At 43.7% G+C, this 27,745-nt stretch overlaps 2 protein-coding genes and 1 long non-coding RNA gene across 5 annotated transcripts in view; 1 reads left to right on the top strand and 2 right to left on the bottom strand.

The window, feature by feature from the left end:
• Positions 1-4,710, bottom strand: part of ITGAX (integrin subunit alpha X) — a 28,292-nt gene extending 23,582 nt beyond the window's left edge. The window contains exons 1-5 of the mRNA XM_072836602.1: positions 4,553-4,710; positions 3,869-3,974; positions 2,039-2,142; positions 1,664-1,734; positions 1,396-1,510 (exon numbers count right to left, since the gene is read on the bottom strand). Of these exons, the coding sequence (XP_072692703.1) occupies positions 1,396-1,510; positions 1,664-1,734; positions 2,039-2,142; positions 3,869-3,974; positions 4,553-4,607 (451 nt within the window). The 5' untranslated portion in view covers positions 4,608-4,710. The remainder of the gene's footprint in view (positions 1-1,395; positions 1,511-1,663; positions 1,735-2,038; positions 2,143-3,868; positions 3,975-4,552) is intronic.
• A 2,386-nt stretch (positions 4,711-7,096) lies between these two features.
• Positions 7,097-21,674, top strand: LOC140638751 (uncharacterized). Its single transcript, XR_012035719.1, has 2 exons — positions 7,097-7,614; positions 18,880-21,674. It is a non-coding gene; the product is annotated as an uncharacterized lncRNA (long non-coding RNA).
• ITGAM (integrin subunit alpha M) overlaps positions 21,420-27,745 on the bottom strand; it is a 55,137-nt gene continuing 48,811 nt past the window's right edge. Inside the window, exons 22-30 of one of the 3 annotated variants that reach the window (XM_072836599.1) lie at positions 25,821-25,900; positions 25,431-25,514; positions 25,022-25,097; positions 24,218-24,325; positions 23,942-24,025; positions 23,699-23,812; positions 23,511-23,612; positions 23,163-23,273; positions 21,420-22,492 (exon numbers count right to left, since the gene is read on the bottom strand). In XM_072836599.1, coding sequence (XP_072692700.1) covers positions 22,421-22,492; positions 23,163-23,273; positions 23,511-23,612; positions 23,699-23,812; positions 23,942-24,025; positions 24,218-24,325; positions 25,022-25,097; positions 25,431-25,514; positions 25,821-25,900 — 831 coding nt within the window. In that variant the 3' untranslated portion in view covers positions 21,420-22,420. The remainder of the gene's footprint in view (positions 22,493-23,162; positions 23,274-23,510; positions 23,613-23,698; positions 23,813-23,941; positions 24,026-24,217; positions 24,326-25,021; positions 25,098-25,430; positions 25,515-25,820; positions 25,901-27,745) is intronic. The other 2 variants (XM_072836600.1, XM_072836601.1) reach the window with 2 other exon arrangements.

Raw genomic sequence — 27,745 nt, 5'->3', positions numbered from 1 at the left:
GCCCTTTGGCCTCCTAAAGTCCTTAAAAAGGCTCTCTCTGTGATCCAGCTGCTCACACCTGTGTACCCAGCCTGGTTTATAAAAAAGTGACAGTTCTTCCAATCCAGAGAGTAAGAAGCTGGGAGCCAGCCCCTCCTTCTTCTACCTGTGGCTGTCTGCGTCCTTCTCCCGAACCCCACTCTACCTCTTCCCCCACACGGCATGATCCGGCAATGAAAGGAGATGGTTCCTGGTCAGAGTCTGTCCTCATTAGTCGGTGCCAAACTGTACTTTCATTAAATATTTTTAATGTCATCCCTGGCAACAGCCACACACTGGCCCTATTCCATACTCAGCATAAATATGGGCCCCAAGGCCCCTCCTAAGTAAATTCAGAATTGGTCCAAAAAAAAGGAAGTTCTCCCAGTTTGAGAGGAGAGCTCCCAGCTTCCTTTTCTATTCAGAGGTTCCCACCAGGTGTTCTGAAGGGAGCCCAGGTTCCTATGGGTGTAGTCTAGAGTCTGGGAGGTGCTAGAAGAGCACTCAATTCAGTGGCTAGATGTCAGCCTCCCCCGGGGCCTGAATGTAAATGTGAAATCGGGGAGGGGCTTAGGTCTGCCAGGCTGGGTCAGAAAAGCTCACTCTTCTACCTCCTTATCTCTCATTCCATCAACAGTAGGGAAGTCAGGCCCTATGCCTCAATCTGCGCGCGTGCGCACACACACATGCACATGTGCACACACGTGCACATATATACATATGTACATGCATGCACATATACATATGTGTGCACATGTATATTTGTACACACGTGTTCACATATGCATACACATATACAGAAGCATACTCGTGCATACATATACTTGCATGCAAGTATACATGCAGACACACATGCATGCACACATATATGCTTAGGCACACATATATACATCCATATACATACACACACACATACACTTGCTCAGACTGCACCCTCATCATCCTTTCCCAGTCTGCTGCACAAACTAATTGGTTATACCCCAAGGTGTATTGGGTGAAAATAAATCCCCTTCTCCCTAAAAATAAAAGCTAGCATTAATTGTGCCCTCACCACATGCCAGGCACTGTGCTAAACCGTGGCCGTGGATAATCATCTGTCATTCTCAAGGCTGAGTGTGTCATTGTTCTCATCTGACAGATGAGGAAACTGAGGCTCTGAGAGGGTAAAGTCATAGGAAAGTGGGACGGCAACAGGGCAAGTTGTGAAATCAGTAAGTGACTCCCCAGCGCATATTTGGAACCACTATCCCAACCAGTAAATATTTTTCTCCAGATCGCTCTTTTTTTATCCATTCTAGAAAGAGTGTTTCTGGCCCACTGTACTCCAGTCACAAGTGTGTATGCTCCTCAAAGGAGCCAGTAGCCACCAACACTTACCCTGCAGGGCAGCTGGGAGCCTCTGGGCTTGCCAGGAAGGGGAGCCCAGCAGGAAGCAGAACCCAGTCAAGTATATGTTCTCGTTGCATGTATGGTGCACTGTGGGGCCACAGGCCTAGGGACAGAGGCACCTGATGGGAGGGGCTGCTCCTGCTTCCATCCCATCCTCCTATCCCAACACCTTCACCCTCCCCAAGACCCCTAGCCCCACTAGACCCAGGTCCCCATTCCTTCCCTCAAGACAGCTCCACAACCCCCGACAACTCACCAGCAGCTGAGAGGGTTTAGTGGAGGCTGCCAGAGACAGGCCCAGGGACATGTTCACAGCTTCCAAGGGGACTGAGGGGACAGATATGTGCATGGTCACCCTCAAGACAGAGGATGCTTTGTAATATCTGGGCAGGGGTCACCTCAACCCTGCAGGACAAGGAGATCTGACAGGTGAAGGGGGCTTTCAGGTCTTGCTGGAGCCCTGGGGGTACAGGAGTATGATGGGTAGGGAGGCCATGAGGCAGTCAGGAAGCTTGTCTAAGGTTACGAGTCTCAGACAAAGCTAGAGCTGGGAAGTGGGTCTTCTGTGCTCCCTGCAGGTCCCCAAAGCATGGGGTCTGGACATGGATCCCAAGGAGGAGCAGTGACTCACCCTGCAGTTGGATGGGCTCACACTTGCCGGTGCTGTAGTCACACTGGTAGAGGCCACCTGTTTGGTTGGCAGCCTTTATCTCCTGGGGGGCTCCAACTACCACCCTGAGGGAAACAAAGAACACTGCAATTAAGAATGTAGACAGTGGAGCCAGACTGCTGCTCAGCAAGTTTGTTCCACCTCTCTAAGCCTCAGTTTTCCCATCTGCAAAGTGGAGATTAACAATAATTTAAGTTCCACATGAGAGGAGTTTTTGTCTGTTTTGTTCTCTAGTGTATGCCTGGCTCCTGAGACATTTAGTAGTAGGTGCTCAATAAATATATGTTGAATGGTTGATGCCTACCTACCCCTATAAGGTTATTGTGAAGAATAAATCTGCTCACCTAGAAATACAAATCAAAACTATAATGAGATATCACCTCACACCTATCCTAGAATGGCTAAAATCAGCACAAGAAACAACAGCTGTTGATGAGGATGTAGAAAAAAGGAATCCTTGTGCACTGTTGGTGAGAATGCAACTGGTGGGGCCTATGGAAAACAGTATGGAGCTTCCTCTAAAAGTTGAAAATAGGGCAGCCCCGGTGGCTCAGTGATTTAGCGCCGCCTTCGGCCTGGGAGGTGATCCTGGGGTCCTCGGATAGAGTCCCGCGTCGGGCTCCCTGCATGGAGACTGCTTCTCCCTCTGCCTGTGTCTCTGCCTCTCTCCCTCTGTTTGTCCCTCACGAATAAATAAATAAAATCTTTAAATAAAAATAAAAGTTGAAAATAGGGACACCTGAGTGGCTCAGCGGTTGAGCGTCTGCCTTTGGCCCAGGACGTGATCCTGGAGTCCTGGAACTGAGTCCTGAATTGGGCTCCCTGCACAGAGCCTGCTTCTCTTTCTGCCTGGGTCTCTGCCTCTCTCTCTCTGCATCTCTCATGAATAAATAAATAAGATCTTTTTTAAAAAAGGTGAAAATAGAAATACTATATATATATATATATATATATATATATACTATATATATTCAACAATTGTGCTACTGAGTATTTACCCAAGTTATACAAAAATACTAATTCAAAGGGATACATGCACCCTGGTGTTTATAGCAGCATTATTTACAATAGCCAAGATATGGAAGTGGCCCAAGGGTCCACCAATTGATAAATGGATAAAGAAGATGTAATAGAGATAGAGATGATAGAAATATTATTCAGCCACAAAGAAGAATGAAATCTTGCCATTTGTAATGACATAGATGAAGCTAGAGAGTATTATGCAGAGTGAAATAAGTCAGGGAAAGAGAATACGATATGGCTTCACTTATAAGTGGAATTTAAGAAACAAAGCTAACAAACAAAGGGAAAGAGAGACAAACCAAGAAGAGACTCTTAATTATAGAGAACCAACCAATGGTTACTAGAGGAGAGGAGCACAGGGGGATGGATAAAATACGTGATGGGGATTAAGGAGTGCGTTTGTCATGATGAGTACTAGGAGATGTATGGAATTTTTGAATCATTATATTATACACCTGAAACTAAAATAACACTATATGTTAACTCTACTGGAATTTAAGATAAAATAAAATAATTAAAATAAAACAAAATAGATCAGTGCCCACATAAAGGGTGCTTGACACAGTGCTGGGCGCTTAGTAAGTGCTCAATAAATATTAGTTGTGATTATTGAGATGGCAAGACAGCACCTGCTTTCAGTCTAACTCTTCATATACTAGGAGAATTGCCACACCAGACAGAGGAGAAGAGGGTCATGGGGAAGGACACGACCCTGAGCATGAAGAGAAGTTGATGAGAACCAAAGGCCAGTCACCACCCAGTCCTCACCAAGAGTTGTCATACTGGACCACGCTGTGTCCAAATCCAGCACTCTCCATAAGGAAGCTTTTTGGCTGTTCCGTGTCCAAGTTGAAGCAGAGAGAAGAAGCCAAGGCTGGGGAAGGGGGTGAGAAAAGAAGCTGTGGAGAAGGGTCTTCCTCCTGTTCCATCTCTCCAGCCCCTAGCACTGGCTCCCCCCTTAGGTCCAATGTCCCAGCATCTCCTGGACTTCTGAACTCCCAAGCTCAGGCTTTCCTCTGCCCTCCTGCAGGCAGTCTAGAAATAGTTCTTCGCCCATTGGCCAGTTGGCAAGTTTCAATTCTCCATTTTCATAGAGCAACACACCAGCTTTAAAGACAATCCTTTGCCACCCCACCACTGGGGCTTCTAGGAGGAAGAATCCAGGAAAACTTGGGCCAAAGTGACATTGTGGATAGAGCACAAGTTTGACTTGTTCTGCCCACTTGGGAAATCTCTGGGTTGTTCAGACAACTGGCTCCTTTTCCAGCATCTCTTGAACTCCCCTAAAATTAGTTCTTCAATATCCTGTCCCTCCAAAAACTCCAGAACCGAAACCCTGTGTAATTCCAAGTCCCTCTCCTAATGTCTGGGTCTAAAACATGTACATCCTCAGCTCTCTGTCTATCTGGACTCCAATCTTCTCATGTCCCTTCACTGGGGCCCATGACTTACCCATCAATAGAAGGAGGGATGTTCTGGTCCTGGTCATGACTAGAAGGTTAGACATGGGGTTCTGAGTTCCTCAGCCACCAAGGGAACAGCTAGACCAAGGTGCAGAGGAAGCAAGTGAACAGAGAGGTGGTCAAGAGGCTAGAAGCAGGGAGGGAAGTTGTCAGAATGACTCAGAGTTGGAGGGCGGAGAATAGGACTAAAATAAACAGAAAAAAGAATTGAGGCAACACACACATGCTGGGTCCAGGAGTCCTTCTTTTTTTTTTTTTTTTAAGATCTTATTTATTTATTAGACAGAGACAGAGAGAGAGCATAAGCAGGGGGAGTAGGAGAGGGAGAAGCAGGCTCCCTACTGAGCAGGGAGTGCAATGTGAGGCCTGATCCCAGTACCCTGGGATCATGATTTGAGCCAAAGACAGATGCTTAACCAACTGAGTCACCCAGGTGCCCCTCCAAGAGTCTTTCTAACCAGAGATGTCTTGGCTTGCTTCTTGTGCCTTACCAAACTAGGTTTAGGGGGATGCAAATCCCCTGCCCTGCACCACCTCTCTAAGCTTCTCTACTTGTACTGGCAGAAGATTCCTCTTGACCTTGAAACTTCAGTTCTCCTGGGGAGGGAGGGTGGACAGATGCCATGATAAGGTTGGGCCCTAATGAAGACCCTGATGGGAACCCTCTACTTGAGACCTGGAAATCTTTGGGCTAGGAATCAAGCATCCAGGCCTTAGGAGAACAGAGTAAGTATTCAGTCATTTACTCAACACTCTAATTTGAGGCTGATTGTGTACCTCTCTGTTAGCAAAGAGATAAAACACAAACCACAAGGCCCAGCCCTGGGGTTAGTAGAGAAGGCCAATATGCAAGCAGCAAGATGTTGCTATGAAATAAGAAGCCCACTGACCACAAAGTACCTTACCCAATTTAGAAGGGTGTGGATTTCCGGAAAGGCTTTCTGGAGGGGGACTTGGGCTAAGTCTTGAAGGCAACTAACTATAAAAGAGTACATTTCAGAAAGGGTAACCAAATGTGGAAGACGCATGAAAGTGGAGGGCCTCTTGGGAAACCAGAGAGTGGGAGGTAGGAAGTGGCTAGAGATGAGGTCAGTACCATAGGGGATGGGGAGGAAGGGGAAGCAGGCCCCAGATCTGGAAAGCCCCCTTAAGACATGTTTATTTTATCCTGAGGGCAGAGGGAAGCATTGAATCAAATTGGGAAGACTAAGATCTTAAAATTTACATTTTAGAAAGCAAGAAAGAGGAGCTGCATGGATCATGGTTTCATTGGGAACTAGCCAGAGACAGATCAGTTAGGAGGAAGGTAATATGGTCCTATGGGGTGAGCTAGTGGCTATGGGGATGGACTGGGGGCTGACTGGTCCCTAAGGGGAGGACAGTGGTGATGGTCTCCGAACAATTTGGAGAAAGAGGGATGGTAGGCTAGGATAACTTCGGTTTTTAGAAAACCAAAATTTAGTGTTTAAGAGCTTGGATTCTTTCAATCTTTCTAGGTTCCAGTTTCCTCATCTACAAAAAGAGGGTGATAATAAAGGTACACACCTCCCTGGGCGCATGACTGGCTTAGTCAGTGGAGCATATGAATCCTGATCTTGGGGTCATAAGTTCAAGCCACACGTTGCGTATAGTGATTACTTAAAAATAAAATCTCCATAAAAAGGGGTGCCTAATGGACACAGTCACTTGGGTGGCTGACTCTTGGTTTGGGCTCAGGTCTCATCTCAAGTCTGATTTCAGGGTCATAAGATCAAGCCCCGTATCTGGCTCCATGCTCAGCACTGAATCTGCTTCATATTCTCTCTCCCTCTGTTCATTCTCTCTCTCTCTCTTTCTCTCTCAAATAAATAAATCTTTTTAAAAAAATCTTCAGGGACACCTGGGTGGCTCATTGGTTTAGCATCTGCCCAAGGTCATGATCCCAGGGCCCTAGGATTGAGTCCCATATCAGGCTCTCCACAAGGAGTCTGTTTTTCTCTCTGCCTATGTCTCTGCCTCTGTGTGTGTGTGTCTCTCATGAATAAATAAATAAAATCTTTTTTAAAATCTAAAAAAAATACATATTTATTGATGCTGGGAAGGTTGAATCAGCAAATGTGAAATGCTGAGAAGAATGTGTAAGAGTTTCTGTTATTAGCTATTATCAATACTATGCTGTGATGATTGTTACGGGTAAGAGGAGACTGAAGGCCTTCAAACAGGAGATGTCCTAGAGGAAGGTTGGGTGGATGGGACTAGTTCTCAGGAGAAAAGTCTGGGTTAGAGATGAGTTTTGGATTCATCAGAAGTGCTGGATGAGATCCTGGTGGAAGTGCGAAGAGGGAAGAGAAAGATGGGTAGAGGAGGGGGAGAAAGTCAGTGTTGGCAGCAAAATATGAGTAAAGGAAAACTGAGAAGAAAGGAGTCTTCAAAGAGGGAGAAAGAAACCCAGCAGGAAAAAAAAAAAAAAAAGGCATCCTGGAAGGACTGCCTAGAGAGGAGTTTAAACAGTGTCACAGGCTCCCAGATGCCAAGTTAGGTAAGAAATGAGGAAGTCTCCAGTTCTGACAACAGAAGCTGCCAGGGACCCTAGAGTCAGCTGTGTCAGGGTAACACAGGGAGAGGTGTTGGGAATGGGGAATGTGGGCAGCAGTGACTGGAGATAAGCAGCCCTGAAAAGACCTCAGATACAATATGGCTGGAGAAAAGCCCTGGAATCCTTGGAGATGAAGAAAATTTGAGGGAGAAAGAAACTGTGGCAGAGAAACCCAATAAAGAGAAAGGAGAAGTGACACAGATTCTGAAGAGAATAAAAGACGAACCAGAAATGACTCAAGCCAGAAGATGCCTGTGAGACTGAGAGCTCCCGACAGGGTGAGTGCCAGAGAGGACCCCCAGCCTTCAAAGATACTTTGCATCCTGGCCTGTCCATTGCTTCCTTTCCTCTGGCTTGGGTTCCACCGTTGGTAAGTGAGAGTACACAAGACAAGAATATTGGACAGATAAGACTCCATTTCTTCTTTCAAGCTGCCCAACACACTTCCATGATACTTCAGAGAAAAGCCAAGCAAGGTAAGACATTTCACCTTTAGCACAGATTACTGAAACCATAAAAGTGTAGAACAGGATATATCTTTAATTCAACCCATCCATTTTACAGATGAGGGCAGTGAGGATCTAACACTCACAGCCCCTTTTCATTTCAGTGAATCATGGTGTGACACTTCCAGAAAAAGGATGGCAGCTGAGGGAGATAATATAAGCAAGGAAGGAGTGGACAGCCAAGTTCCCTAATCTCCTCAGCCCCGTGGGGCCATGAGTCAGTCACATCCAGTTCTGTCCATATGTTACCTCTAGGGTGTTCAGAGGGGGAGGCTCTGGGGAAGTTTGGAGGCCAACCAGCTTTTCCCACTGCTGGCATTCCTCACTCAGTAAGTTTCTGCTCTGTCCCTGAGCCTAGAGGTGCTGCCTGAAGAAGTTTCTGGCAGGGCAGTGGGGCGAGAGGAGCTGCATCTGATCTGTCACATACTGGGTGAGGGGAACAGCTACTAGAGAAACCAGGACAGAAGCTGCTTTATTTTATTTTATTTTATTTTATTTTATTTTATTTTATTTTATTTATTATTATTTTTTTTTTAGAAGCTGCTTTAATTCAGGTTTGATTTGTCTGAACTAAGTAGAACTGAATAATTTGGGGTCTCTTTCCTTGGTGGTTTCTTTTCTGTGGAAAGAGAACAGAAATCTGGTGGGTGGGAACCCTTGTGTTTTTTAGTCCATTTCCACCCCACCTTTACCCATGCCGCCTTAATGGATTTTCCCTAGAGTTTCTGCCCTTCCTCTTACTACATGAAATTGGTCTCACTTCTCTCTCTTTGAGGAGCATTGCCCACCTCACCACCAAATTTTCTCAAAACAGGATTTATTTAATTCTATAGTGTAGAAACACGCATGCATAATCAGGTTCTCAGGAAGAGGCTGCCCTCCAAGAACAATTAACTGGTTCTCCCTGAATTCCCAGAGCCCTAAGCATGGTGTTCTGTTGTGATAGATGATTTGAGAGTGCTAGAAGATTTTAGCCAGTGGTTGGGAAGATTGGGACATGGGAGGGAGAAGCAGGCACAGGGTACTAACATCTTGGTGGCAGAACAAAATATCTGAGGTGATACTAACATATCATTGTACACTTTATGTCTGTTAGCTCACAGAATCTTAACAAGGGGTTGAAGGTGAGGCGCTGCAATTATCCCCATTTTACAGATGCAAAATTGAGGCACAGAGAAATTGAGTCATTTGCCTCAAGTTGCCCAGATAGTACAAGGTAAAGACAGATTTTAGGGCACCAGGGTGGCTAAGTCAGTTAAGTGTCTGCCTTTGGCTTGGGTCATGATCCCAGTGTCCTGGGATGGAGCCTTATGTTGGGCTCTCCACTAAGCAGGGAGTCTGCTTCTTCCTCTCTCTCTCTCTCTCTCTCTCTCTCCTCTCTCTTTCTCTCTCTCTCTCTCTCAAATAAATTTTTTAAACCTCAAAAAAAAAAAAGGCAGATTTCAAGGCACCAGAGTATTTTTTTAATTAATTAATTTTTTATTGGAGTTCAATTTGCCAATATATAGCATACACTCAGTGCTCATCCCATCAAGTGCCTCCCTCAGTGCCCTTCACTCAGTCACCCCAACCCCCCACCCACTTCCCTTTCCACTACCCCTTGTTCATTTCCCAGAGTTAGGTGTCTCTCATGTTTTATCACCCTCACTGATATTTTCACTCATTTTCTCTCCTTTCTCTTTTATTCCCTTTCACTATTTTTTATATTCCTCAAATGAATGAGACCATATAATGTTTGTCCTTCTCTGATTGACTTATTTCACTCAGCATAATACCCTCCAGTTCCATCCATGTTGAAGCAAATGGTGGGTATTTGTCGTTTCTAATGGCTGAGTAATATTCCATTGTGTATATAGACCACATCTTCTTTATCCATTCATCTTTCTTTTTTATTATTAATAATTATATTATTTATTATTTTTTATAAATTTATTTTTTATTGGTGTTCAATTTGCCAACATATAGAATAACACCCAGTGCTCATCCCGCCAAGTGCCCCCCTCAGTACCTGTCACCCAGTCACCCCCACCCCCTGCCCACCTCCCCTTCCACCACCTGTAGTTCGTTTCCCAGAGTTAGGAGTCTTTCATGTTCTCTCTCCCTTTCTGATATTTCCCACGCATTTTTTCTCCTTTCCCCTTTATTCCCTTTCACTATTTTTTATATTCCCCAAATGAATGAGAACATATAATGTTTGTCCTTCTCCGATTGACTTATTTCACTCAGCATAATACCCTCCAGTTCCATCCACGTTGAAGCAAATGGTGGGTATTTGTCATTTCTAATGGCTGAGGAATATTCCATTGTATACATAAACCACATCTTCTTTATCCATTCATCTTTCGATGGACACCGAGGCTCCTTCCACAGTTTGGCTATTGTGGACATTGCTGCTAGAAACATCGGGGTGCAGGTGTCCTGGCGTTTCACTGCATCTATATCTTTGGGGTAAATCCTCAGCAGTGCAATTGCTGGGTCGTAGGGCAGGTCTATTTTTAACTCTTTGAGGAACCTCCACACAGTTTTCCAGAGTGGCTGCACCAGTTCACATTCCCACCAACAGTGCAAGAGGGTTCCCCTTTCTCCACATCCTCTCCAACATTTGTTGTTTCTTGTCTTGTTAATGTTCACCATTCTCACTGGTGTGAGGTGGTATCTCATTGTGGTTTTGATTTGTATTTCCCTGATGGCAAGTGATGCAGAGCATTTTCTCATGTGCTTATTGGCCATGTCTACGTCTTCCTCTGTGAAATTTCTGTTTATGTCTTTTGCCCATTTCATGATTGGATTGTTTGCTTCTTTGCTGTTGAGTTTAATAAGATTTTGGATACTAGCCCTTTATCTGATATGTCATTTGCAAATATCTTCTCCCATTCTGTAGGTTTTCTTTTAGTTTTGTTGACTGTTTCTTTTGCTGTGCAGAAGCTTCTTATCTTGATGAAGTCCCAATAGTTCATTTTTGCTTTTGTTTCCCTTGCCTTCATGGACGTATCTTGCAAGAAGTTGCTGTGGCCAAGTTCAAAAAGGGTGTTGCCTGTGTTCTTCTCTAGGATTTTGATGGAATCTTGTCTCACATTTAGATCTTTCATCCATTTTGAGTTTATCTTTGTGTATGGTGTAAGAGAATGGTCTAGTTTCATCCTTCTGCACGTGGCTGTCCAATTTTCCCAGCACCATTTATTGAAGAGACTGTCTTTTTTCCAGTGGATAGTCTTTCCTGCTTTGTCGAATATTAGTTGACCATAGAGTTGAGGGTCCATTTCTGGATCCTCTATTCTGTTCCATTAATCTATGAAGGCACCAGAGTCTTCACCACACTTCTAATGATTCCTCCTCTCTAGCCCACCTGCTGCCTGGGCAGCATTTGTTCATTCAGCCATTCATCCCCCACACAAGAGCTGTTCATGTGACCCAGGCTGTGGGCTGGCTGCTGGGGAAGCAAGACAAGCAGAAAAGTGTACTGGCCCTCAAGTAGATCATACCCTAAAAAGAAAACAATATTCTCATGCATTCAAATCATAAGTTTTACTAGACAGCAGAATTGCTTGAGTGGCTCAGGGAGGAAGTGATTAACTCTGCTTTGATGAATTTAAGAAGGAGATGCTTGGAGGTGAAAAAAAGGCCTTGATACTCCATGGATTTGGATAGGGACCATAGATTTCTTCAATATAGGGACTGACTGGGCAGCTCCGGTGGCGCAGCAGTTTAGCGCCACCTGCAGCCCAGGGCATGATCCTGGAGTCCCGGGATCGAGTCCCATGTCGGGCTCTCTGCATGGAGCCTGCTTCTCCCTCTGCCTCTCTCTCTCTCTCTCTCTGCATCTCTATGAATAAATAAATAAAATCTTAAAAAAATATATAGGGACTGACTGTGTCCTTCTAGCCCCTCTAGCCCCACCATTCAGCACAACACCAGACACATAGGAAGCAACCAACGGATACTTGGTACCCACATGAAATTAAAGAATGGCAGAGCTAATCCCAGGCAAGGAAACGAGTTTTTGTACAGAAGATCCAACAGTTCTGATCTCAATCACTTGCAGCTCAGTTATGTGCCTGGGAAATAGCACTTGCTGCTATTTGTTGCTGCAGTTGTTATAAGCTGAGAGCAAGGAACTCCTGGGTGGCTCAGGGGTTGAGTGTCTGCCTTTGGCTCAGGTCGTGATCCCAGGGTCCTCGGATTGAGTTCTGCATCATACTCCCCACAGGGAGCCTGCTTCTCCTCTACTATGTCTCTGTCTCTCCATCTCTCTCTCTCTCTCTCTCTCTCTCTCTCTCTCTCTCTGTCTCTCATGAATAAATAAATAAAATCTTTAAAAAAAATAGGCTGAGGGCAAGGGTGAAAATGAACAATCAGTCTTCCTTAGTGAAGATAAAAGGTGACACCCTCTCAATGTGAGTCTATTGAGAGTGGATGCTCATTTCTCTGTCTCTCCAAGGATGGCCATTAGGCCTGGAGTAGATACAACAAGGCTAAAACATGTCTGTTGAATATATGGGTAAATGAGTGATAAGAGGATAGATGAGTTTGTGTATGGACAAATGAGTAAGTGACTAGGTAAATGGAAAGATGAGTGGATGGGTGGGTAAGTGGGGTAGATGGGTATGTGGAAAAGGAGTCTGCACAGATTTGAAGTTAATGGACCAAGTATTCAGCCCAGAGCATCCTGGGACCTGCTCAACAGTTGTATAAATCAGAAGGCTGCCTCAGAATAAGCAGAAGCAGCCTTTCTAGGAAGCAAACTAACTTGAATTGGAGCAAATTTTTGATACAATAGGGATTTGCTTAGGTTGAGTAAAAGGCTTTAGGAAATAAGTAGAGGAATGTTAGGGAACACAGAAAACATGAACCTGGTAGATGAGGAAAACCCTGGGCAACATTGAAGGGAAGAGGAAGGAGCACTGGCTTGGCTCATGTACAGACATGAGCCAACCCCTGGGAGAGTCAAAGTGTTGCCTTTGCTCTAACTCCCACTGCTGGTAAGTGATTTAGCTGAAATGAGAAGAATATAGAAGAACTTAATTTGTACTTAAGTTCTGTGAAACAGAGACAGAAGAGAAAAGTAGATGCAAATACAAGTCACTAGGAAACAGGGGAAAAGAAGAGAAAAGAGAACAGAAACCATGTGGTCAGAGTAAGAGGGGTAGGAGCTGAAGTTTTGATGACTGGCCTTATCTCCTGGGTTTCCCTTGGAGAGAACACTCATACTTTCCATCTGAAGTCTCCACAATGCTACCTCAGTTCCCAGGCTTAGATTCAGCTCACAGAGGTGAGCAGGCAAAGCGGGGCTGGAGTCCAAGCTATAGAAAGTCTGCCTGACCTTGGTCAAGTTCACATAACCTCACTAATCATCAGTAGCCTCTTCTACAAAATGGGAACAATAATACTCGCCTCACTGGGCAGGTGTCAAGAGTTTCATGAGAACTGAATTGACCTTCAGGACAGGACTTATCCAGTTGTGTCTGAACCAGAGTCTGGTTGGCACACTCCTTAAAAATGCATGGAACCTTGAACAATGGGTCCTCAAGCTCCACTTGAGCTGCAATGTGTAGATCAAGATGCCCTTAAACCAGAAAAGATGCCAGCTTTCTGCCTATTCCACTCTGTTTGTAACTCAAAAACAATTCTAAATAAAAAAGTAAGTACAAGAAAGGTCCTCAAAGTTCTGGTTTTCCTTTCAATACTACTTTGATATTTCTTTGGAAAGAATATTATGTCCTTTTCGAAAAAATTCTTCCCTCATTTTTTTGATGCCTTGACTTTAATGGAGCCTTAAACATGGGAATTGTGTGGGTTCTGGCCCAGAACTGCTACCCCGTGTTAATTAAGTATTACCAGTGCCCCTTTTCTTCTCCAAAGTTGTCCTGCCTAAACATACAGTGGGCTGGGATAGGCAGCCTGAGTTTAAGCAACATGGGAAATAACTTGACAGGTGTCATAGACTTCTACCAGGAACTGTGGTGCAAAAGATAACTCCTCTCCCATACACACATATACCTACTTTCCTTTCTAAGTTTGTACAAGATTTAGCATTTGCAAAAAACTGCAAGCCCCCTGTAAAAACAGAAAAAAGTAAATTTATTTCCAAAATTGCAGAGGGAATAAGCTCCCTTGCTACCACTGCAAGATTAGCATCTGTAATTCATTCATTAGCAAGTATCCATTGAGCACCTGCTCAATACCAGGTATTGTCCCCATGGCAAAGAAACAAACCCAAACATTTTTTCAGATAGTGATAAAAGTTATAAAGAAAACAAAATGAGGGATCCCTGGGTGGCGCAGCGGTTTAGCGCCTGCCTTTGGCCCAGGGCGCGATCCTGGAGACCCGGGATCGAATCCCACGTCGGGCTCCCGGTGCATGGAGCCTGCTTCTCCCTCTGCCTGTGTTGTGTCTCTGCCTCTCTCTCTCTCTCTGTGACTATCATAAATAAATAAATAATTTAAAAAAAAAAAGAAAACAAAACAAAATGATGCAATGGTCTAGAACATTCTTTAAAATAGCCATTGCCTTAGGTCTAGTTTCCTAGAAGCAGAGTCTGAGACGGGAATTTGAGGGCTAATAATTATTGAAGGAGGCTCTTAGGAGAAAGGGATGAGGGAAGGCAGGATGGAGCAGAGAAAAAAGCTAAATGATAATGAGACTGGAATCTAGCTTCAGCTTGATCCCAGAGGGAGCTCTAGAGCAGGAATTGCATCCCAGAATGGGCCCTACTTTGAGGCCAAGGATGATACGCCAGAGAAGGGGGCAGCTGGGAAACTTTAGCAGCCAACACATTCAACATAGAGAAATAGTTCTTGACCATGTCGAGGAATCTGGGAGCGGCACAGACAGCATCTAGTGATTCGAGAATTATTTAATCTCAATTTCCTTTTAGGGCAAAAAGAAGGAGCAAGGGGTCCTAGGAAGATGAAGTGGGAGCACAGAACAGCAGGCATCTACCATCTTGGAGAGAACATAGGCCAAGGGCAGCTACACCTGGGAGGGGCTGGCCTGGAGATGCCTGTGGGAATTAGAGGAGGGAAAATTCCAGACAGTAGGGGTAAGGCTGGGTCATCAGGCTCAACTTCTGTATCTTGGTCTTGGCTTGGTAGTTGGATTGTTCTCAACAGGCAAATAGCAGAACTTGGCAATCAATGCATTCAGTTTGTGTTTAGTCAGAGAGGCCTGGAACTTCAACGGGCAGCAAGGGATGAGGGCAAATTAGGTGACTGATTTCAACAATTGTTCAAAGTCTGTGCCAAAATGGGAATACCCACAGATAGAGTGGAAAGGAGATCGTTGCTTTTCTTTTTTTTTTTTTATCACAGTAACTGGACCAGAGGATTGTGAAAATAAATGAAAACCAACAAAATGCCTATTCAGGCAAAGACTATTTATTCAGAGCTTGCTTTAGCAAGAAAGTCACCTACTAATCACTTCCACCTTGACAGATACTTAAAGGCAAGTGAAGAGGAGTGGATGAACTTTATATAAAAGAGAAGTCTTGGGCAGCCCGGGTGGCTCAACAGTTTAGCGCCACCTTTGGTTGAGGTCGTGATCCTGGAGACCCGGGATGGAGTCCCATGTCAGGCTTCCTGCGTGGAGCCTGCTTCTCCCTCTGCCTGTGTCTCTGCCTCTGTGTGTGTGTGTGTGTGTGTGTGTGTGTGTGTGTGTGTCTCGAATGAATGAATAAATAAAATCTTTTAAAAAAATAAAAATAAAAAAATAAAAGAGAAGTCTTTAGGTGTGCCCTGACTGGAAGCTGTCACAGATGGAAGCTGTCAGCCTAGGGAAGCTGGTTAAGTAGAAACAAGACAATCTGTGATTGGTTAGGGGAGCATAGTTGGCTTTCTCTGGTTGGCCCTTAGTTGGAGGCAGGGACAAACATTAAGGAAGCTGTCAGTTATTAATCAAGTCCTGGTCATTTTGAGCCAGTTAGTACAGGGGTTATTGTTTGCTAAAGGTGTGACTTCCTACAAGTCTGACTTATAGGTGGCAGGCTGGCTTCTTGGGCTGATTATTGTAGTTAATGGATGGGTTTCTTGGGCTGGTTACTGCAAATTGTGGGTCAGAGTTCTGTTTCTGTGTATGGTCTGTCTATTATTCATTTTGTATATTCATGCTCTCAAGATTTAAAAAACGTGAAGTACTTGTTAAGATGAGTACTGGGTGTTATATGTGATGAATCACTAAATATAAATGAATAAATAAATGGGAATAAAAGAAAGAAATGTGAAGTAGTTACATATAGCCAACTACTATATGGTCCTGAAGAAATGTGTTGTACTACAGAGAAACAGATTTTTGAGAGCTTTGTCTTCTGATGGAAGGCACAAAAAGAACAGGATGCCAGGAAAACCAAGTCTATTCATTCATATATTCAGCAATTGTTTGTTCTAAGTTCTAGATATTGTCCTAGGGGTTCCTGCCCTCTAGGAAGCTAGTGTCCAGGAGAAAAAACACAGGTTACCGACAGCATATGAGAAGTGAAGCTTCTTTTGACTAGGCAGTCAGGAGGATCTAGAGGAAGTGACACTCAAGCTGAGAAGAGTCAAGTGAAGGAAGAGAGGAAGTGAGTTCTGGGCAGAGAATAAAGCATGGACAGAGACGGGGAAGTGAGAGGGAGTATATAGGGGGAACACGGATACATCCTGACCTGTCTCCAAGAGATCATGTTTAGGCCTGACATCCCAGGGTAATTATCAATCACACTCCTTCTCACTTTCAAAAGGGTCCTAGCTGGTCACCCTAAATATGGCACGTTTGAGAAGTATGAGGTTGAGAGGAAAGGGTAGGAGCAGAAGGTGGGCTGCAGAGGTAGGCAGCGATCAGATCACATAGGGCCTTCAAGAGTCACCTTTAATACAATGGGCCTGGCCTCAGAGCAGGAGAGCTATATAGAATGAAGTAAAGAGGCATGTCTTAGCTGTTCATGGTGGGTCTACCCAGCTGCAGCCTCATAATTATCTCACTCCCATTTTTCAAGAAAAGCCAAAATCTGGATTTCTCTCAGAAATCTCTCAACTTTAGGCTGGGGGTTTGGGATAACTGGGTGATGGGCATGAAAGAGGGCACGTGATGTAATGAGAATTGGGTGTTATATACAACTGATGAATTACTGAACTCTATCTCTGAAATTAATAATACACTATATGTTAATTTAAATTAAACTTTTAAAAAAGAAATCACTTTAAAATGTCAGCAACTAATAAAAAACAAAGAAGCAGAACCAAGCAGGCTAAGTAAAATCTGAGGGCTGGATTTGGCCTAAGGGTTGCCAGTTAGAAATCTCTTTTCTAAACTGTCAGAAAGGGGGAAGGATTTTTTTTAATTTAAATTCAATTTGCCAACATTTTACTATATTACACCCAGTGCTCATCCCATCAAGTGCCCTCCTCAGTGCCCGTCACCCAGCTACCCTATCCCCCCATTCACCTCCCCTTCCTCAACCCTTTGTTTCCCAGGATTAGACATGTTTCATGGTTTGCCTCCCTCTGTAAATTTTCCCACTCAGTTCCCCTCCCTTCCCTTATAATCTCTTTCACTATTTCTTATATTCCACGTATGAGTGAAACCATATGATAATTGTCCTTCGATTGATTTATTTCACTCAGCATAATACCCTCTAGTTCCCTCCACATCGAAGCAAATGGTGGGTATTCGTTTTTTCTGATGGCTGAGTAATATTCCATTGTAGTCATAGATCACATCTTTATCCACTCATTTGTCGAAGAACATCGTGGCTCCTTCCACAGTTTGGCTATTGTGGACATTGTTGCTATGAACATTGGGGTGCAGGTGTCCCGGCATTTCACTACATCAGTATCTTTGGAGTAAGTACCCAGTAGTGCAATTGCTGGGTTGTAGGGTGGGAAGGGTTTTTTTAAAAAGGGTGGGGAGACTGTGAGTTTTCCCTGGGGGAGGAAAATCCATATCATTTGAAAATACATCTCTGGTAATCTTGAGAGTGAGGAAAGAGAAATACCTTCTAAGTACCTTTCTTGTGCATCTACGGGGAAACAAGCTAGTTAATTTTTCTATCAGGTCATTTAGCCACCGGGAGGGAAAGAATAAATGGAGGTAATCCCAACTTTGTGCTCTCAGAGGCTGTTAAATCCTGGAGACCCGGCAGCCCCGGTGGTTTAGCGGTTTAGCGCCACCTTCAGCCCAGGGCTGATCCTGGAGACCCGGGATTGAGTCCCGCATCGGGCTCCCTGCATGGAGCCTGCTTCTCCCTCTGCCTGTGTCTCTGCCTCTCTCTGTGTCTCTCATGAATAAATAAAATATTTTAAAAATAAACAAATAAATCCTGGAGACCAAACCAAGTGGGTTCATCAGAAAGTTTCCACAGATGGAGAATGTATAACTGAAATCTGTGACCATCTTGAGGATGGATAGAATGGGACACTCCCAGCCTCCCATTTTGGATGCCAGCCATATCATAAGTCCTGACAAGAAGGAGGGAACTAAAATACAAGGAATTGGACTAGCATCACCATCAGGAAACCTTCAGTCTTTACCACAAGCTTAGTTTCTTGGACCAAGTAGGAAAACAGAACTTTTGAGAAAGTTGTAGTATTACTTATAATACACGGGTAGCTGCTGCATTGGAGGCTTGGAATACCAGTTTCATAAAGAAAATTAGAGTTTATTTATCTTTCTTATAATAATATGAGATTATATAATAATAATAATAATAATAATATATAATAATATGAGATTATGGAGTTCAGGGCTAACCTGGTAGTTCTACAGAGTTAGAATCCAGATTCGTTTTGTCTCATTCTAGCATTCTTAGATGTTACCCTCATCTGCAAGGTCCAAAATGGTGCACCATGACATTCACATCTCAGCAGGTAAAAAGATGGTAAGGAGAGAGGAAGGACACTTCTCTCAGAGGAGCTGACCCCAAAGTTGTTCACTCACCCTACTCGTATGTCATTAGCCAGAACCACAAGGCCATCATAGCTGCATAGGAAACTGAGAAGTGTGCTATTTAACTGGGTGGCTATATTAGTTTTCCATTGTGGCATAACATATCATTCCAAAACATAGTAGATTGAGATATCAACAATTTATTATATCTTACAGCTCTGGGAAGTTCTTTTGTTGGACTTGCCTGTGGCTGCAGTCATCAAATGGCTGGACTAGACTGGAAGGGCCACGATGGCCTCAGGCATGCAGTTGTGTTGGCTGTCAACTGGGAGCCTTAGTCATCTTCATGTAGCTGCTCATTCTTTTTTTTTTTTTTTAAGATTTTATTTCTTCATGAGAAATAAAGAAGAGAGAGAGAGAGGCAGAGACACAGGCAGAGGGAGAAGCAGGCTCCACGCAGGGAGCCCGACGCGGGACTCAATCCCAAGCCTCCAGGATCACATCCTGGGCTGAAGGCGGCACTAAACTGCTGAGCCACCCGGGCTGCCCAGCTCATTCTCCAATAAGCTAGATGGGTCTCAGGATGGTGGTTCCAGGATTCTGAGAGGGTAAGAGCAGAAGCTGTAGTGCTTCTCGGCCTAGGCTCTGGAACTCCAACACATCCCTTAAGCTACCACATTTTATTGGTCAAAGCAAGCCACAAGACCAGTTCAGATTCCAGGTGGTAGAGACAGGCACCTTCACTTGATGGGAAGAGCAGCAGTGTCCCATTGCAAATGAGTGGGACACAAGGAGACACAATTCACTGAGGGTCATAATTCTAACAATCTTCCATGATGGCCCAGATAAGAATCCTATTACTAAGTATGAAAATGAGGATAGAGACTGAAGGGATTTATTTATTCTGAAGCAAGGGACTCCAAAAAGTAAAAACAAGAGCAGATTTTCCTGGGTTTGGCTGCTTATCGTGAGAGATTTATGGCCCTGTTTATTAGTAACTTTGTGGTCATGCTAGGGTCATGTTTTTGTCACTAGAAATTATTTATTTTCCAACCCATCATAAAGCTCCTATCTGGCTAAATTCAACACAAGCCTCCAATTCAATGATGTAAATGTGGACTCTGAACCCACAGGACCTTAACTGTTCATTCAAAGACAGGTCCCTGCAAATACAGAGGCCCCCTCCTTTCTTGGGTCAGTGAAGGACTTCCAGAGATATGAAGATCTTTTATTTTTCAACTTAAGGAAGTAGAAAAACATTTTTAACAGATTTTGAAGTCAGAAGAGGAAATTGTGTAGGATCATCTAAAGATGACATGTGCTGGCACCTCCAAGAATACAAAGGACCATTGTCTCATTAGTCACCCTTTAATGACATCATATCGCACTTTGAGTAAAATTGAAACCCCTCATTCTGGCCTACCAAGCACATATGCCCAAGCTCCTGCCCACTCTTCAGCCCCATCTATGTTGCCCTCTGACTGGAACATTCCTGCCCCTACTTGAGCCAGGGGTTGCCTCCCCTGGGGATACTTCCCACACCTTCCCAAGCAGAATAAGCCCTACATCCTTCCTATCATATGATGCTATCCTGGAACAGATATCCATCTAAGCTATGATTTTCTATATTTTGATCAGCCCCATGAAATTATCATTTTTGTATAAACATGTTGGCAATTTCATATGGTTCACCTAATATTATAACAGCTAAATAACAGCCACCGTCTCCCTACACCTCCCTTGTGCCTGCCCTGCTGCAGGGCAATTCCTCAAAAGCCATCAGGACATTAAAAGAGAAAAGCTTTAGAACCAGACAGAGCCAGATTTGAATCCCAGCTACATTCTAGTTCTATCTGTATGACCTCAGGCAATTGGGATGATCTCTCTAAGCCTCAGTTTTCTCATAAGAGAAATTCGGGTATTATTAAATGCAAGTGGTGGCTACTTAGCAGGATTGGTGTGAAAATTAGGATGCACATCAAGGCCAGAGTCCTGGTTACTGCACTGGCAAAAGTATGAGAGAATGGGCCCTGAGGGTGCTCCCCTGAGGAGGAAAGGCTACTAAAAACAGCTATCAAAATTTTATCTTTACACACCCTTGGTAGCAAGTGCTGCTGATGCCCTGCCTAGATCCCTTGTGGACCTTGCCAAGGGAACATAGGCTTATCTGTCAGACTTCCAACTAGCAGAACCTGTTATCTCTTTGGCCACCAGAACCCATTCTCTCCTCATTCAGGTGAGGCCAGAAGTGCCAGGGAATTAATGACTCCTCTCCCCACCAAGTGTGTCTGCCAATAACTGTGGAATTGGTGTATAGTTGACTCTTGAACAACATGGATGGGTTTGAACTGCACAGGTCCACTTATATATGGATTTTTTCAATAAATATACATAAAGTACTACAAATGTTATTTTTTCTTCCTTATGATTTTCTTAATAACATTTTCTTTAGCTTACTTTATTATAAGAACACATAATACAATACATATAACATGCAAATTAGATATTGACAGTTTATGTTATCAGTAAGGCTTAACAATTAAGTTCTGGGAGTCAAAAGTCACACATGGATATTCAACTGTGTGAGGAATCAGTGACCCTAAGCCCCACATTGTTCAAGGGTCAACTGTATACATACTCCAATTCCTTTTGTCTTCAAGAGGGACGATGTTGAGGTTTGCATTCTATCTCCCAGAACTCCCAATGGGTTTAGGCTTCAGGGGCTCACAGTGGTGTCTCTTGAAAATACACTCTTTACTGGATGACTTTCCTTCCCAGCTCACATCTCTCCCCTATTTATTGAGGTCATTCCTAAATAAACAAGAATTCTTTCATTCAAATTTGTATCTTGGGTTTGCTTCTGGGAGAACTCAAACTTCTGAGAATATATCCTATAAATTATTTTTACACATACACAAAATTGACATATATTCAATTTATTAATTCACCATTGTTTGTTATTGCTAGAGGTTGGAAATAATATATCAAAGGAAACCGGTTAAATACCTTATATCCACCCACACAATGAGATATTATGCAGCTCTAAATAACAGAATGAAAAAATACTTTATGTCTTGATATAAAATATCTGAGCTATATTAATGAATAAAGCAAGATCCAGAACAGCATAAATAATACCTGTTCCATTTGTGCAAAAAAGTTTGTGTGTATGTGTTTGCATATACCTAGAATCTTTGTGGCAGAGACCCCAAAACATAACCTTGACAGCCTCTTAGGAGGGATTTGAATGGCTGGGAACCAGAATGGAAGGGAAACTTCACCACACATGCTTGCACATCTTTTGATTTTTGTACTATGGACAGGTTTATCTCTCTAAAAAATAAAAGTAATATTAAAATAATAAGTAAATGCATAGATAAAGCGAGGTACACCATTGTCCATTGGACCTCTAGTATGGAATGGGTGGACAGGCTCCCGGTAACTGACCAGATCCTGGCTCTACCATAGTTCCTCCATATGGTCTCCATCCAGCTGCACAGGATCCTGTAGGTCTGTGTCCTCGCTCATGAAAGGAGGTCCCTCTTCCTTCAGCAAGAGCATTTTCCTTTATGTTCACTCACAAAAGCTGCCATCATCTCTCAGGAGGTAGGCCCAATGGCACCTTCACCCACAGACAAGGAGGCCCGAGCAATTCCGTTCTTCCTGAGAGGTTGTATTGAAAGCACTCATCCCCATGCAAGAGACATCTGAGCCAGCACACAACTCATGCACATGCTTATGCACACACGTGCATAAACATACACACACATGAATGGAAGTCCAAGCTGTTCTTTCCTGAATGAGACACTACCACCTCACTCTCCTAATCGATGAGTCTGTCCAACAGCCTGGGGACCTGTGTGTTGGTCTAACCAAAGTCCTACTTGCTGCAGGAGAGGCCATTCAATGGGGAAGGAGCTGTTATTGGGGCTGGGCAGCACTGGGACCAGCTTCACTCATCATGTCCTTGTACTGCCGCTTGAAGAAGCCGAGCTGTGGAGGCAAAGACAGAAGAGTAAGAGCCACTGAAGCCAGGGAAGTGGTGAAGGCCATGCCAACCAGGAGGGGAGCCAGAGGGACCAGAAAGCACAGAGGACAATGTGGCAGAGCATAAGAGTCCTGGGGAAAACAGGGCAGGGAAAGAGATGGCATTGATGTTAGAGCCAGGAAAGAAAGAAAGAAAGAGAGAAAGAGGAAAGAAAGAAAGAAAGAAAAGAAGAAAGAAAGAAAGAAAGAAAGAAAGAAAGAAAGAAAGAAAGAAAGAAAGAAAGAAAGAAAGAAAGAAAGAGAGGGAGGGAGGGAGGGAGGGAGGGAGGAAGGAAGGAAGGAAGGAAGGAAGGAAGGAAGGAAGGAAAGAGAAAGAAAGAAAGAAAGAAAGAAAGAAAGAAAGAAAGAAAGAAAGAAAGAAAGAAAGAAAAGAAAAGAAAGAAAACAGAAGGAAAAGAAAAATTAATCCCTTTGTAGTATCATTCTGTATCAGGGGCCATTCTAAGTGCACTGCCTTATTGGGTTAATACTCAGTTACCTTCACAAAAATGGTATTGATATTCTCCTTTTATAGCTGAAGAAACAGACTCTGTGACTTGGTGGGAGTCAAACCCAATAATGAGCTGCTGAGTAAGAACCAGCAAGGGAGAGGGAAGCAGAGAGGAAAAGGGGATACCTTGTACAGTCCAGCAGTGATGAGGGCCAGGAGCAGCAGGCCCCCCACCGTGCTACCCACTATAAGCGGAATAGGATTGTACACTTCATTTGGCTCCACTTTGGTTTCTGTCTGTGGCAGAGGGAGGAAGGGTACATCAGGGAAGATGACGAACTCCAGATTTCTGGGGGTTCCCCAGTCAGACCTTGTATACCCCTTGCACTCACTGAACCCAATGACTAACCCCTCTCTATGCCCTCATTCTCTCCTCTCCCTTCTCTATCTCTCTCTATCTCTTTACCCAGAGATCTCCACAAGCTCAGCCTCCCCTCCTCCCTCCAATAGTCCCTCTGGGTCAGAGAGAGATACCTGGGCCCTCAGAAATGCCTCCTGTCCTGGAAGCGGGGCAAACTTCGAATTATCAAACAAGACCTCTGCGGTGCTCACAACGTCAAGGTATTTTGCCGAAGTCTATGAGCGAGAAAGGATGAGAGCTAGACCCACAGGCCCCCTGAAGTATCGTGTCTATGCCCAACTGAGCCTTGGCTCTCACATACCTTGATATACCAGTCAAATGAGAGTTTGCCTTGGAGGGTGATATTGACTTTTTCCTGGGTGCCAAAGGACAGGATGTCACACTGGATTCTCTGGCAGACAGCAATAGAGCAGTTCTGGGGAAGGGAGAATGACTAAGCTGGATGCAGAAAATGCCCATGCACCCAGCCCACTCAGTTGACAGATAGTACTGAGCACCAAGGGAACAGTGCTGGGTCTGCACATGGTCCTAAGTTTATTCTCACCACAACTGGAGTCTTCTTAAGCTCCATCAGGAAGTCAGAGAGAAGGGGGGGCCTTTCCTCGGTGTGGCATGTTGTGGAGAGGTTCTAAGGAAAGAGAGACACGTGAGAAGAGAGGGAACTGAGGGCTTGTGGGTCCACCCTCATGGAAACTGAAATGACCTAGGTCCAGAAGGCTCCAAAATGGCTCCAAAACCCAACAGAGGAAACAGAGATTTTAGGAAAGACCAGGACTATGGTGGTAGGAATTGGGTCACTCCCAAACCCAACTAGACTTACCTGGGAAAAGGTGACCTGGGGATTGTCCCACACAGTCACCTGGTTCAGTTTGATAGGGATCCAGAAGACCACACTTATGGGGAGGCTCCTCTGCCCCAGGTTGTTAATCTGCACAGTGGGAGGAGAGTAGTGGATATAGAGCTCTGGCCTTTCTGTTCCCACCAACTAGAACAGCCTCCCCACTCCTGACAGCCCAGTACACCTAAATAAGCCCTCACAGACACAAGTAGCCTGCCTCTTAATGCTTTCTGGGAAGCAGAAGAGTGTAGGGGTTAAACACACATCTGAGAGCCAGACAGGCTGGTACTAGGGAGTGGCTCTTCCACTACTAGTGGTGAGACCATGACCATGTTCTGTTAACCTCTCTGAGCTTCAGTTGCTCCATCTGTGAACTAGAGATAATGATAGTTCCTCCTTCAAAGAGTCATTGTAGTGATAAAATGAGTTAATTATGTATGTGTGTTGAGAGACTCCTAACTCTGGAAAAAGAACAAGGGGTGGTAGAAAGGGAGGTGGGCGGGGGGTGGGGGTGACTAGGTGACAGGCACTGAGGCAGGCACTTGATGGGATGAGCACTGGGTGTTTTTCTATATGTTGGCAAATTGAACACCAATAAAAAATAAAAAATAAAAATTATGTATGTGTGTGTGTGTGTGCGTGCTTGTGTGTGTATAGGGTGAGAGTGAGCTTGAAACAGAGCCCAGTACATAGTAGGCATCCGATGCATATCTCCCATTATTATTTCCCATTATTGTATTCCCATCATATTGATTTCCCTCCCTGGCTTCCTTCTCAGCTACCCACCTCATAATAATGCTCTATAATGTGGCTAGTCTTCTCCGCAGCTGTGAAGTTGAGATATTTGGTGGAGCCCTCATGGCTGATGGAAGAAAGAAGAAAGTACAAGAGGTGTCAGGACATCAGAGGTGTCCTGGGAGGGGGTCTTGGGCTAAGTATGTTAGGGAGTAAACAGGCACATGGGTAATGCCAACCTGAGAGGGTGCCAGTGGGATGGAGTGCAAGAGGCCATGTGTGTCAGACACACAGGATATGCTAGCTTGGGTTGTGCACAGATGTACAATCATGTGCACACATACAAACACCCACAAATACACACCCATGCACACATGTGCTAGACACACACACACAAATACACAATGAGCCATGTCCAGCCCAGTGATAAAGGCAGAGCTAAAGCCCTAGAAGCCAGTACCTGGTGACTACCATGAAGACAGTGTATTTCACAGGCAGCTCCAGTTGGAATTCAGTTTTGTTGGTTCTAGTTGTGTTGTTATCACTAAAGGGAAACAGAGAGCTTTTCTGTATATCTTTTCCACTAAATTATAATCTCTTAAAGGGCAGGAACAACAGCTGTCCTGTCCATCTCTGTCCCACCAGCAGCACTGGGCACAATGCCTGGCATATGGTAGGTGCTCAGTTGGTATTTATGAATGAATGAATGAATGAATGAATGCATGCATGAATGAATGAGTAAATAAATAAATAAATAAATAAGCTGAAAGGAGAACCATGGTTATAGGGCAGTGGTCCACACTGGGCAGGGGGTTGGGCCCTCAAAGTGGGGAAGCTGGACACAGCATACCTGGTCACATTGGCCTTGAGGAGTAGTTTGTTTCCAAAGGAAGCACCAGATGCCACACCAAATGTGATATTAAAAATGACCTGGAGTTAGAGAAAAAAGAGAGTGAAAAGAATAGAAGAAATAGGGCACCTGAGTGGCTCAATAGTTAAGCGTCTGCCTTCAGCTCAGGGCATGATCCCAGGGTCTTGGGATTGAGTTCAGCACTGGGCTCCCTGCTCAATGGGGAGTCTGCTTCTCCCTCTGCCCTTCCCTCCTGCTCATGGTCACTCTCTCTCCCATTCTCTCAAATAAATAAATAAATTCTTAAAAAAAAAAAAAGAAGAAACAGCGCAATATCTATCAACTAAAGAATGGATAAACCTCAGCAGTAAGAGTGAAATAAGTCAATCAGAGAAAGATAATTATCATATGGTTTCACTCATATATGGAATATAAGAAAAGGTGAAAGGCAATATAAGGGAAGGGGGGGAAAGTGAGCAGGGGAAAAAATAGAGAGGAAGGCAAACCATTAGAGACTCCTAACTCTGAGAAACAAAGGGTTGCAGAAGGGGAGATAGGTGGGGGGGTGTATAAGGTAACTGGGTGATGGGCATTAAGGAGGGCATGTGATGAGATGAGCACTGGGTGTCATACTATATGCCAACATATAGTATTGGCAAATTGAATTTAAATAAAAAATAATAATAAATAAATAAAATTCAGCAGCAAAGAGAAATTAAATATTGATACATGCTGTAAATATGGATGATCCTTAAAAACATGATCACATACTATATAATCCCATTTATATGAAATGTCAAGAATAGATGAATCTAGATACAAAAAATAGATTAGTGGTTGCTTAGGGCTTGGAGAAATGAAAGAACTGGAGCTAAAGGCTAAAGAGAGCAAGGTTTTTTTCTTGAGGTAATAAAATATTCTAAAATCAATCATGTACAGATGCAATGAAACACCGGGACACCTGCACCCCGATGTTTCTAGCAGCAATGTCCACAATAGCCAAACTGTGGAAGGAGCCTCGGTGTCCATCGAAAGATGAGTGGATAAAGAAGATGTGGTTTATGTATACAATGGAATATTACTCAGCCATTAGAAACAACAAATACCCACCATTTGCTTCAACGTGGATGGAACTGGAGGGTATTATGCTGAGTGAAATAAGCCAATCGGAGAAGGACAAACATTATATGGTCTCATTCATTTGGGGAATATAAAAAATAGTGAAAGGGAATAAAGGGGAAAGGAGAAAAAATGTGTGGGAAATATCAGAAAGGGAGAGAGAACATGAAAGACTCCTAACTCTGGGAAACGAACTACGGGTGGTGGAAGGGGAGGTGGTGGGGGGTTTATTGAACACCAATAAAAATAAATTTATAAAAAAAATAATACTTATAAGAAGAATCTGGACCCAAAATAAGAAAGAAAATTAAAGTACATTGAAACTAATGAAAATTAAGAAATATATAAGAATGTACATAACAATTAAAAGTAAGCACTTAATAAAAAGAATTGAAGAAAATAAATGAAAAATAAAGAGAGAACAAAGTAAAAAAATTAATAAATAAAATCAATCACGGTGATGAATGGAAAACTCTGTGAACATACCAAAAGCCATTGAATTGTGTATCTGAAATGGGTGAATTGCATGGTATATGAATTATATCTCAATAAAAAATTTTTTTAAAAAGGAGCTTCTATTTTTTTTGTAATAATAAATTTATTTTTTATTGGTGTTCAATTTGCCAACATATAGAATAACACCCAGTGCTCATCCTGTCAGTGCCCACCTCAGTGCCCACCACCCAGTCACCCTCACCCCCTGCCCTCCTCCCCTTCCACCACACCCCTAGTTCATTTCCCAGAAGGAGCTTCTATTTAAAAAAAAAAAAAAAAAAAAAAAAAAGAATTCAGAAGAAAACAAAAGA

Source organism: Canis lupus, chromosome 8, assembly GCF_048164855.1.
Source record: "Canis lupus baileyi chromosome 8, mCanLup2.hap1, whole genome shotgun sequence".
Lineage (NCBI taxonomy): Eukaryota > Metazoa > Chordata > Mammalia > Carnivora > Canidae > Canis > Canis lupus.
This window is presented reverse-complemented; position numbering and strand designations above follow the sequence as displayed.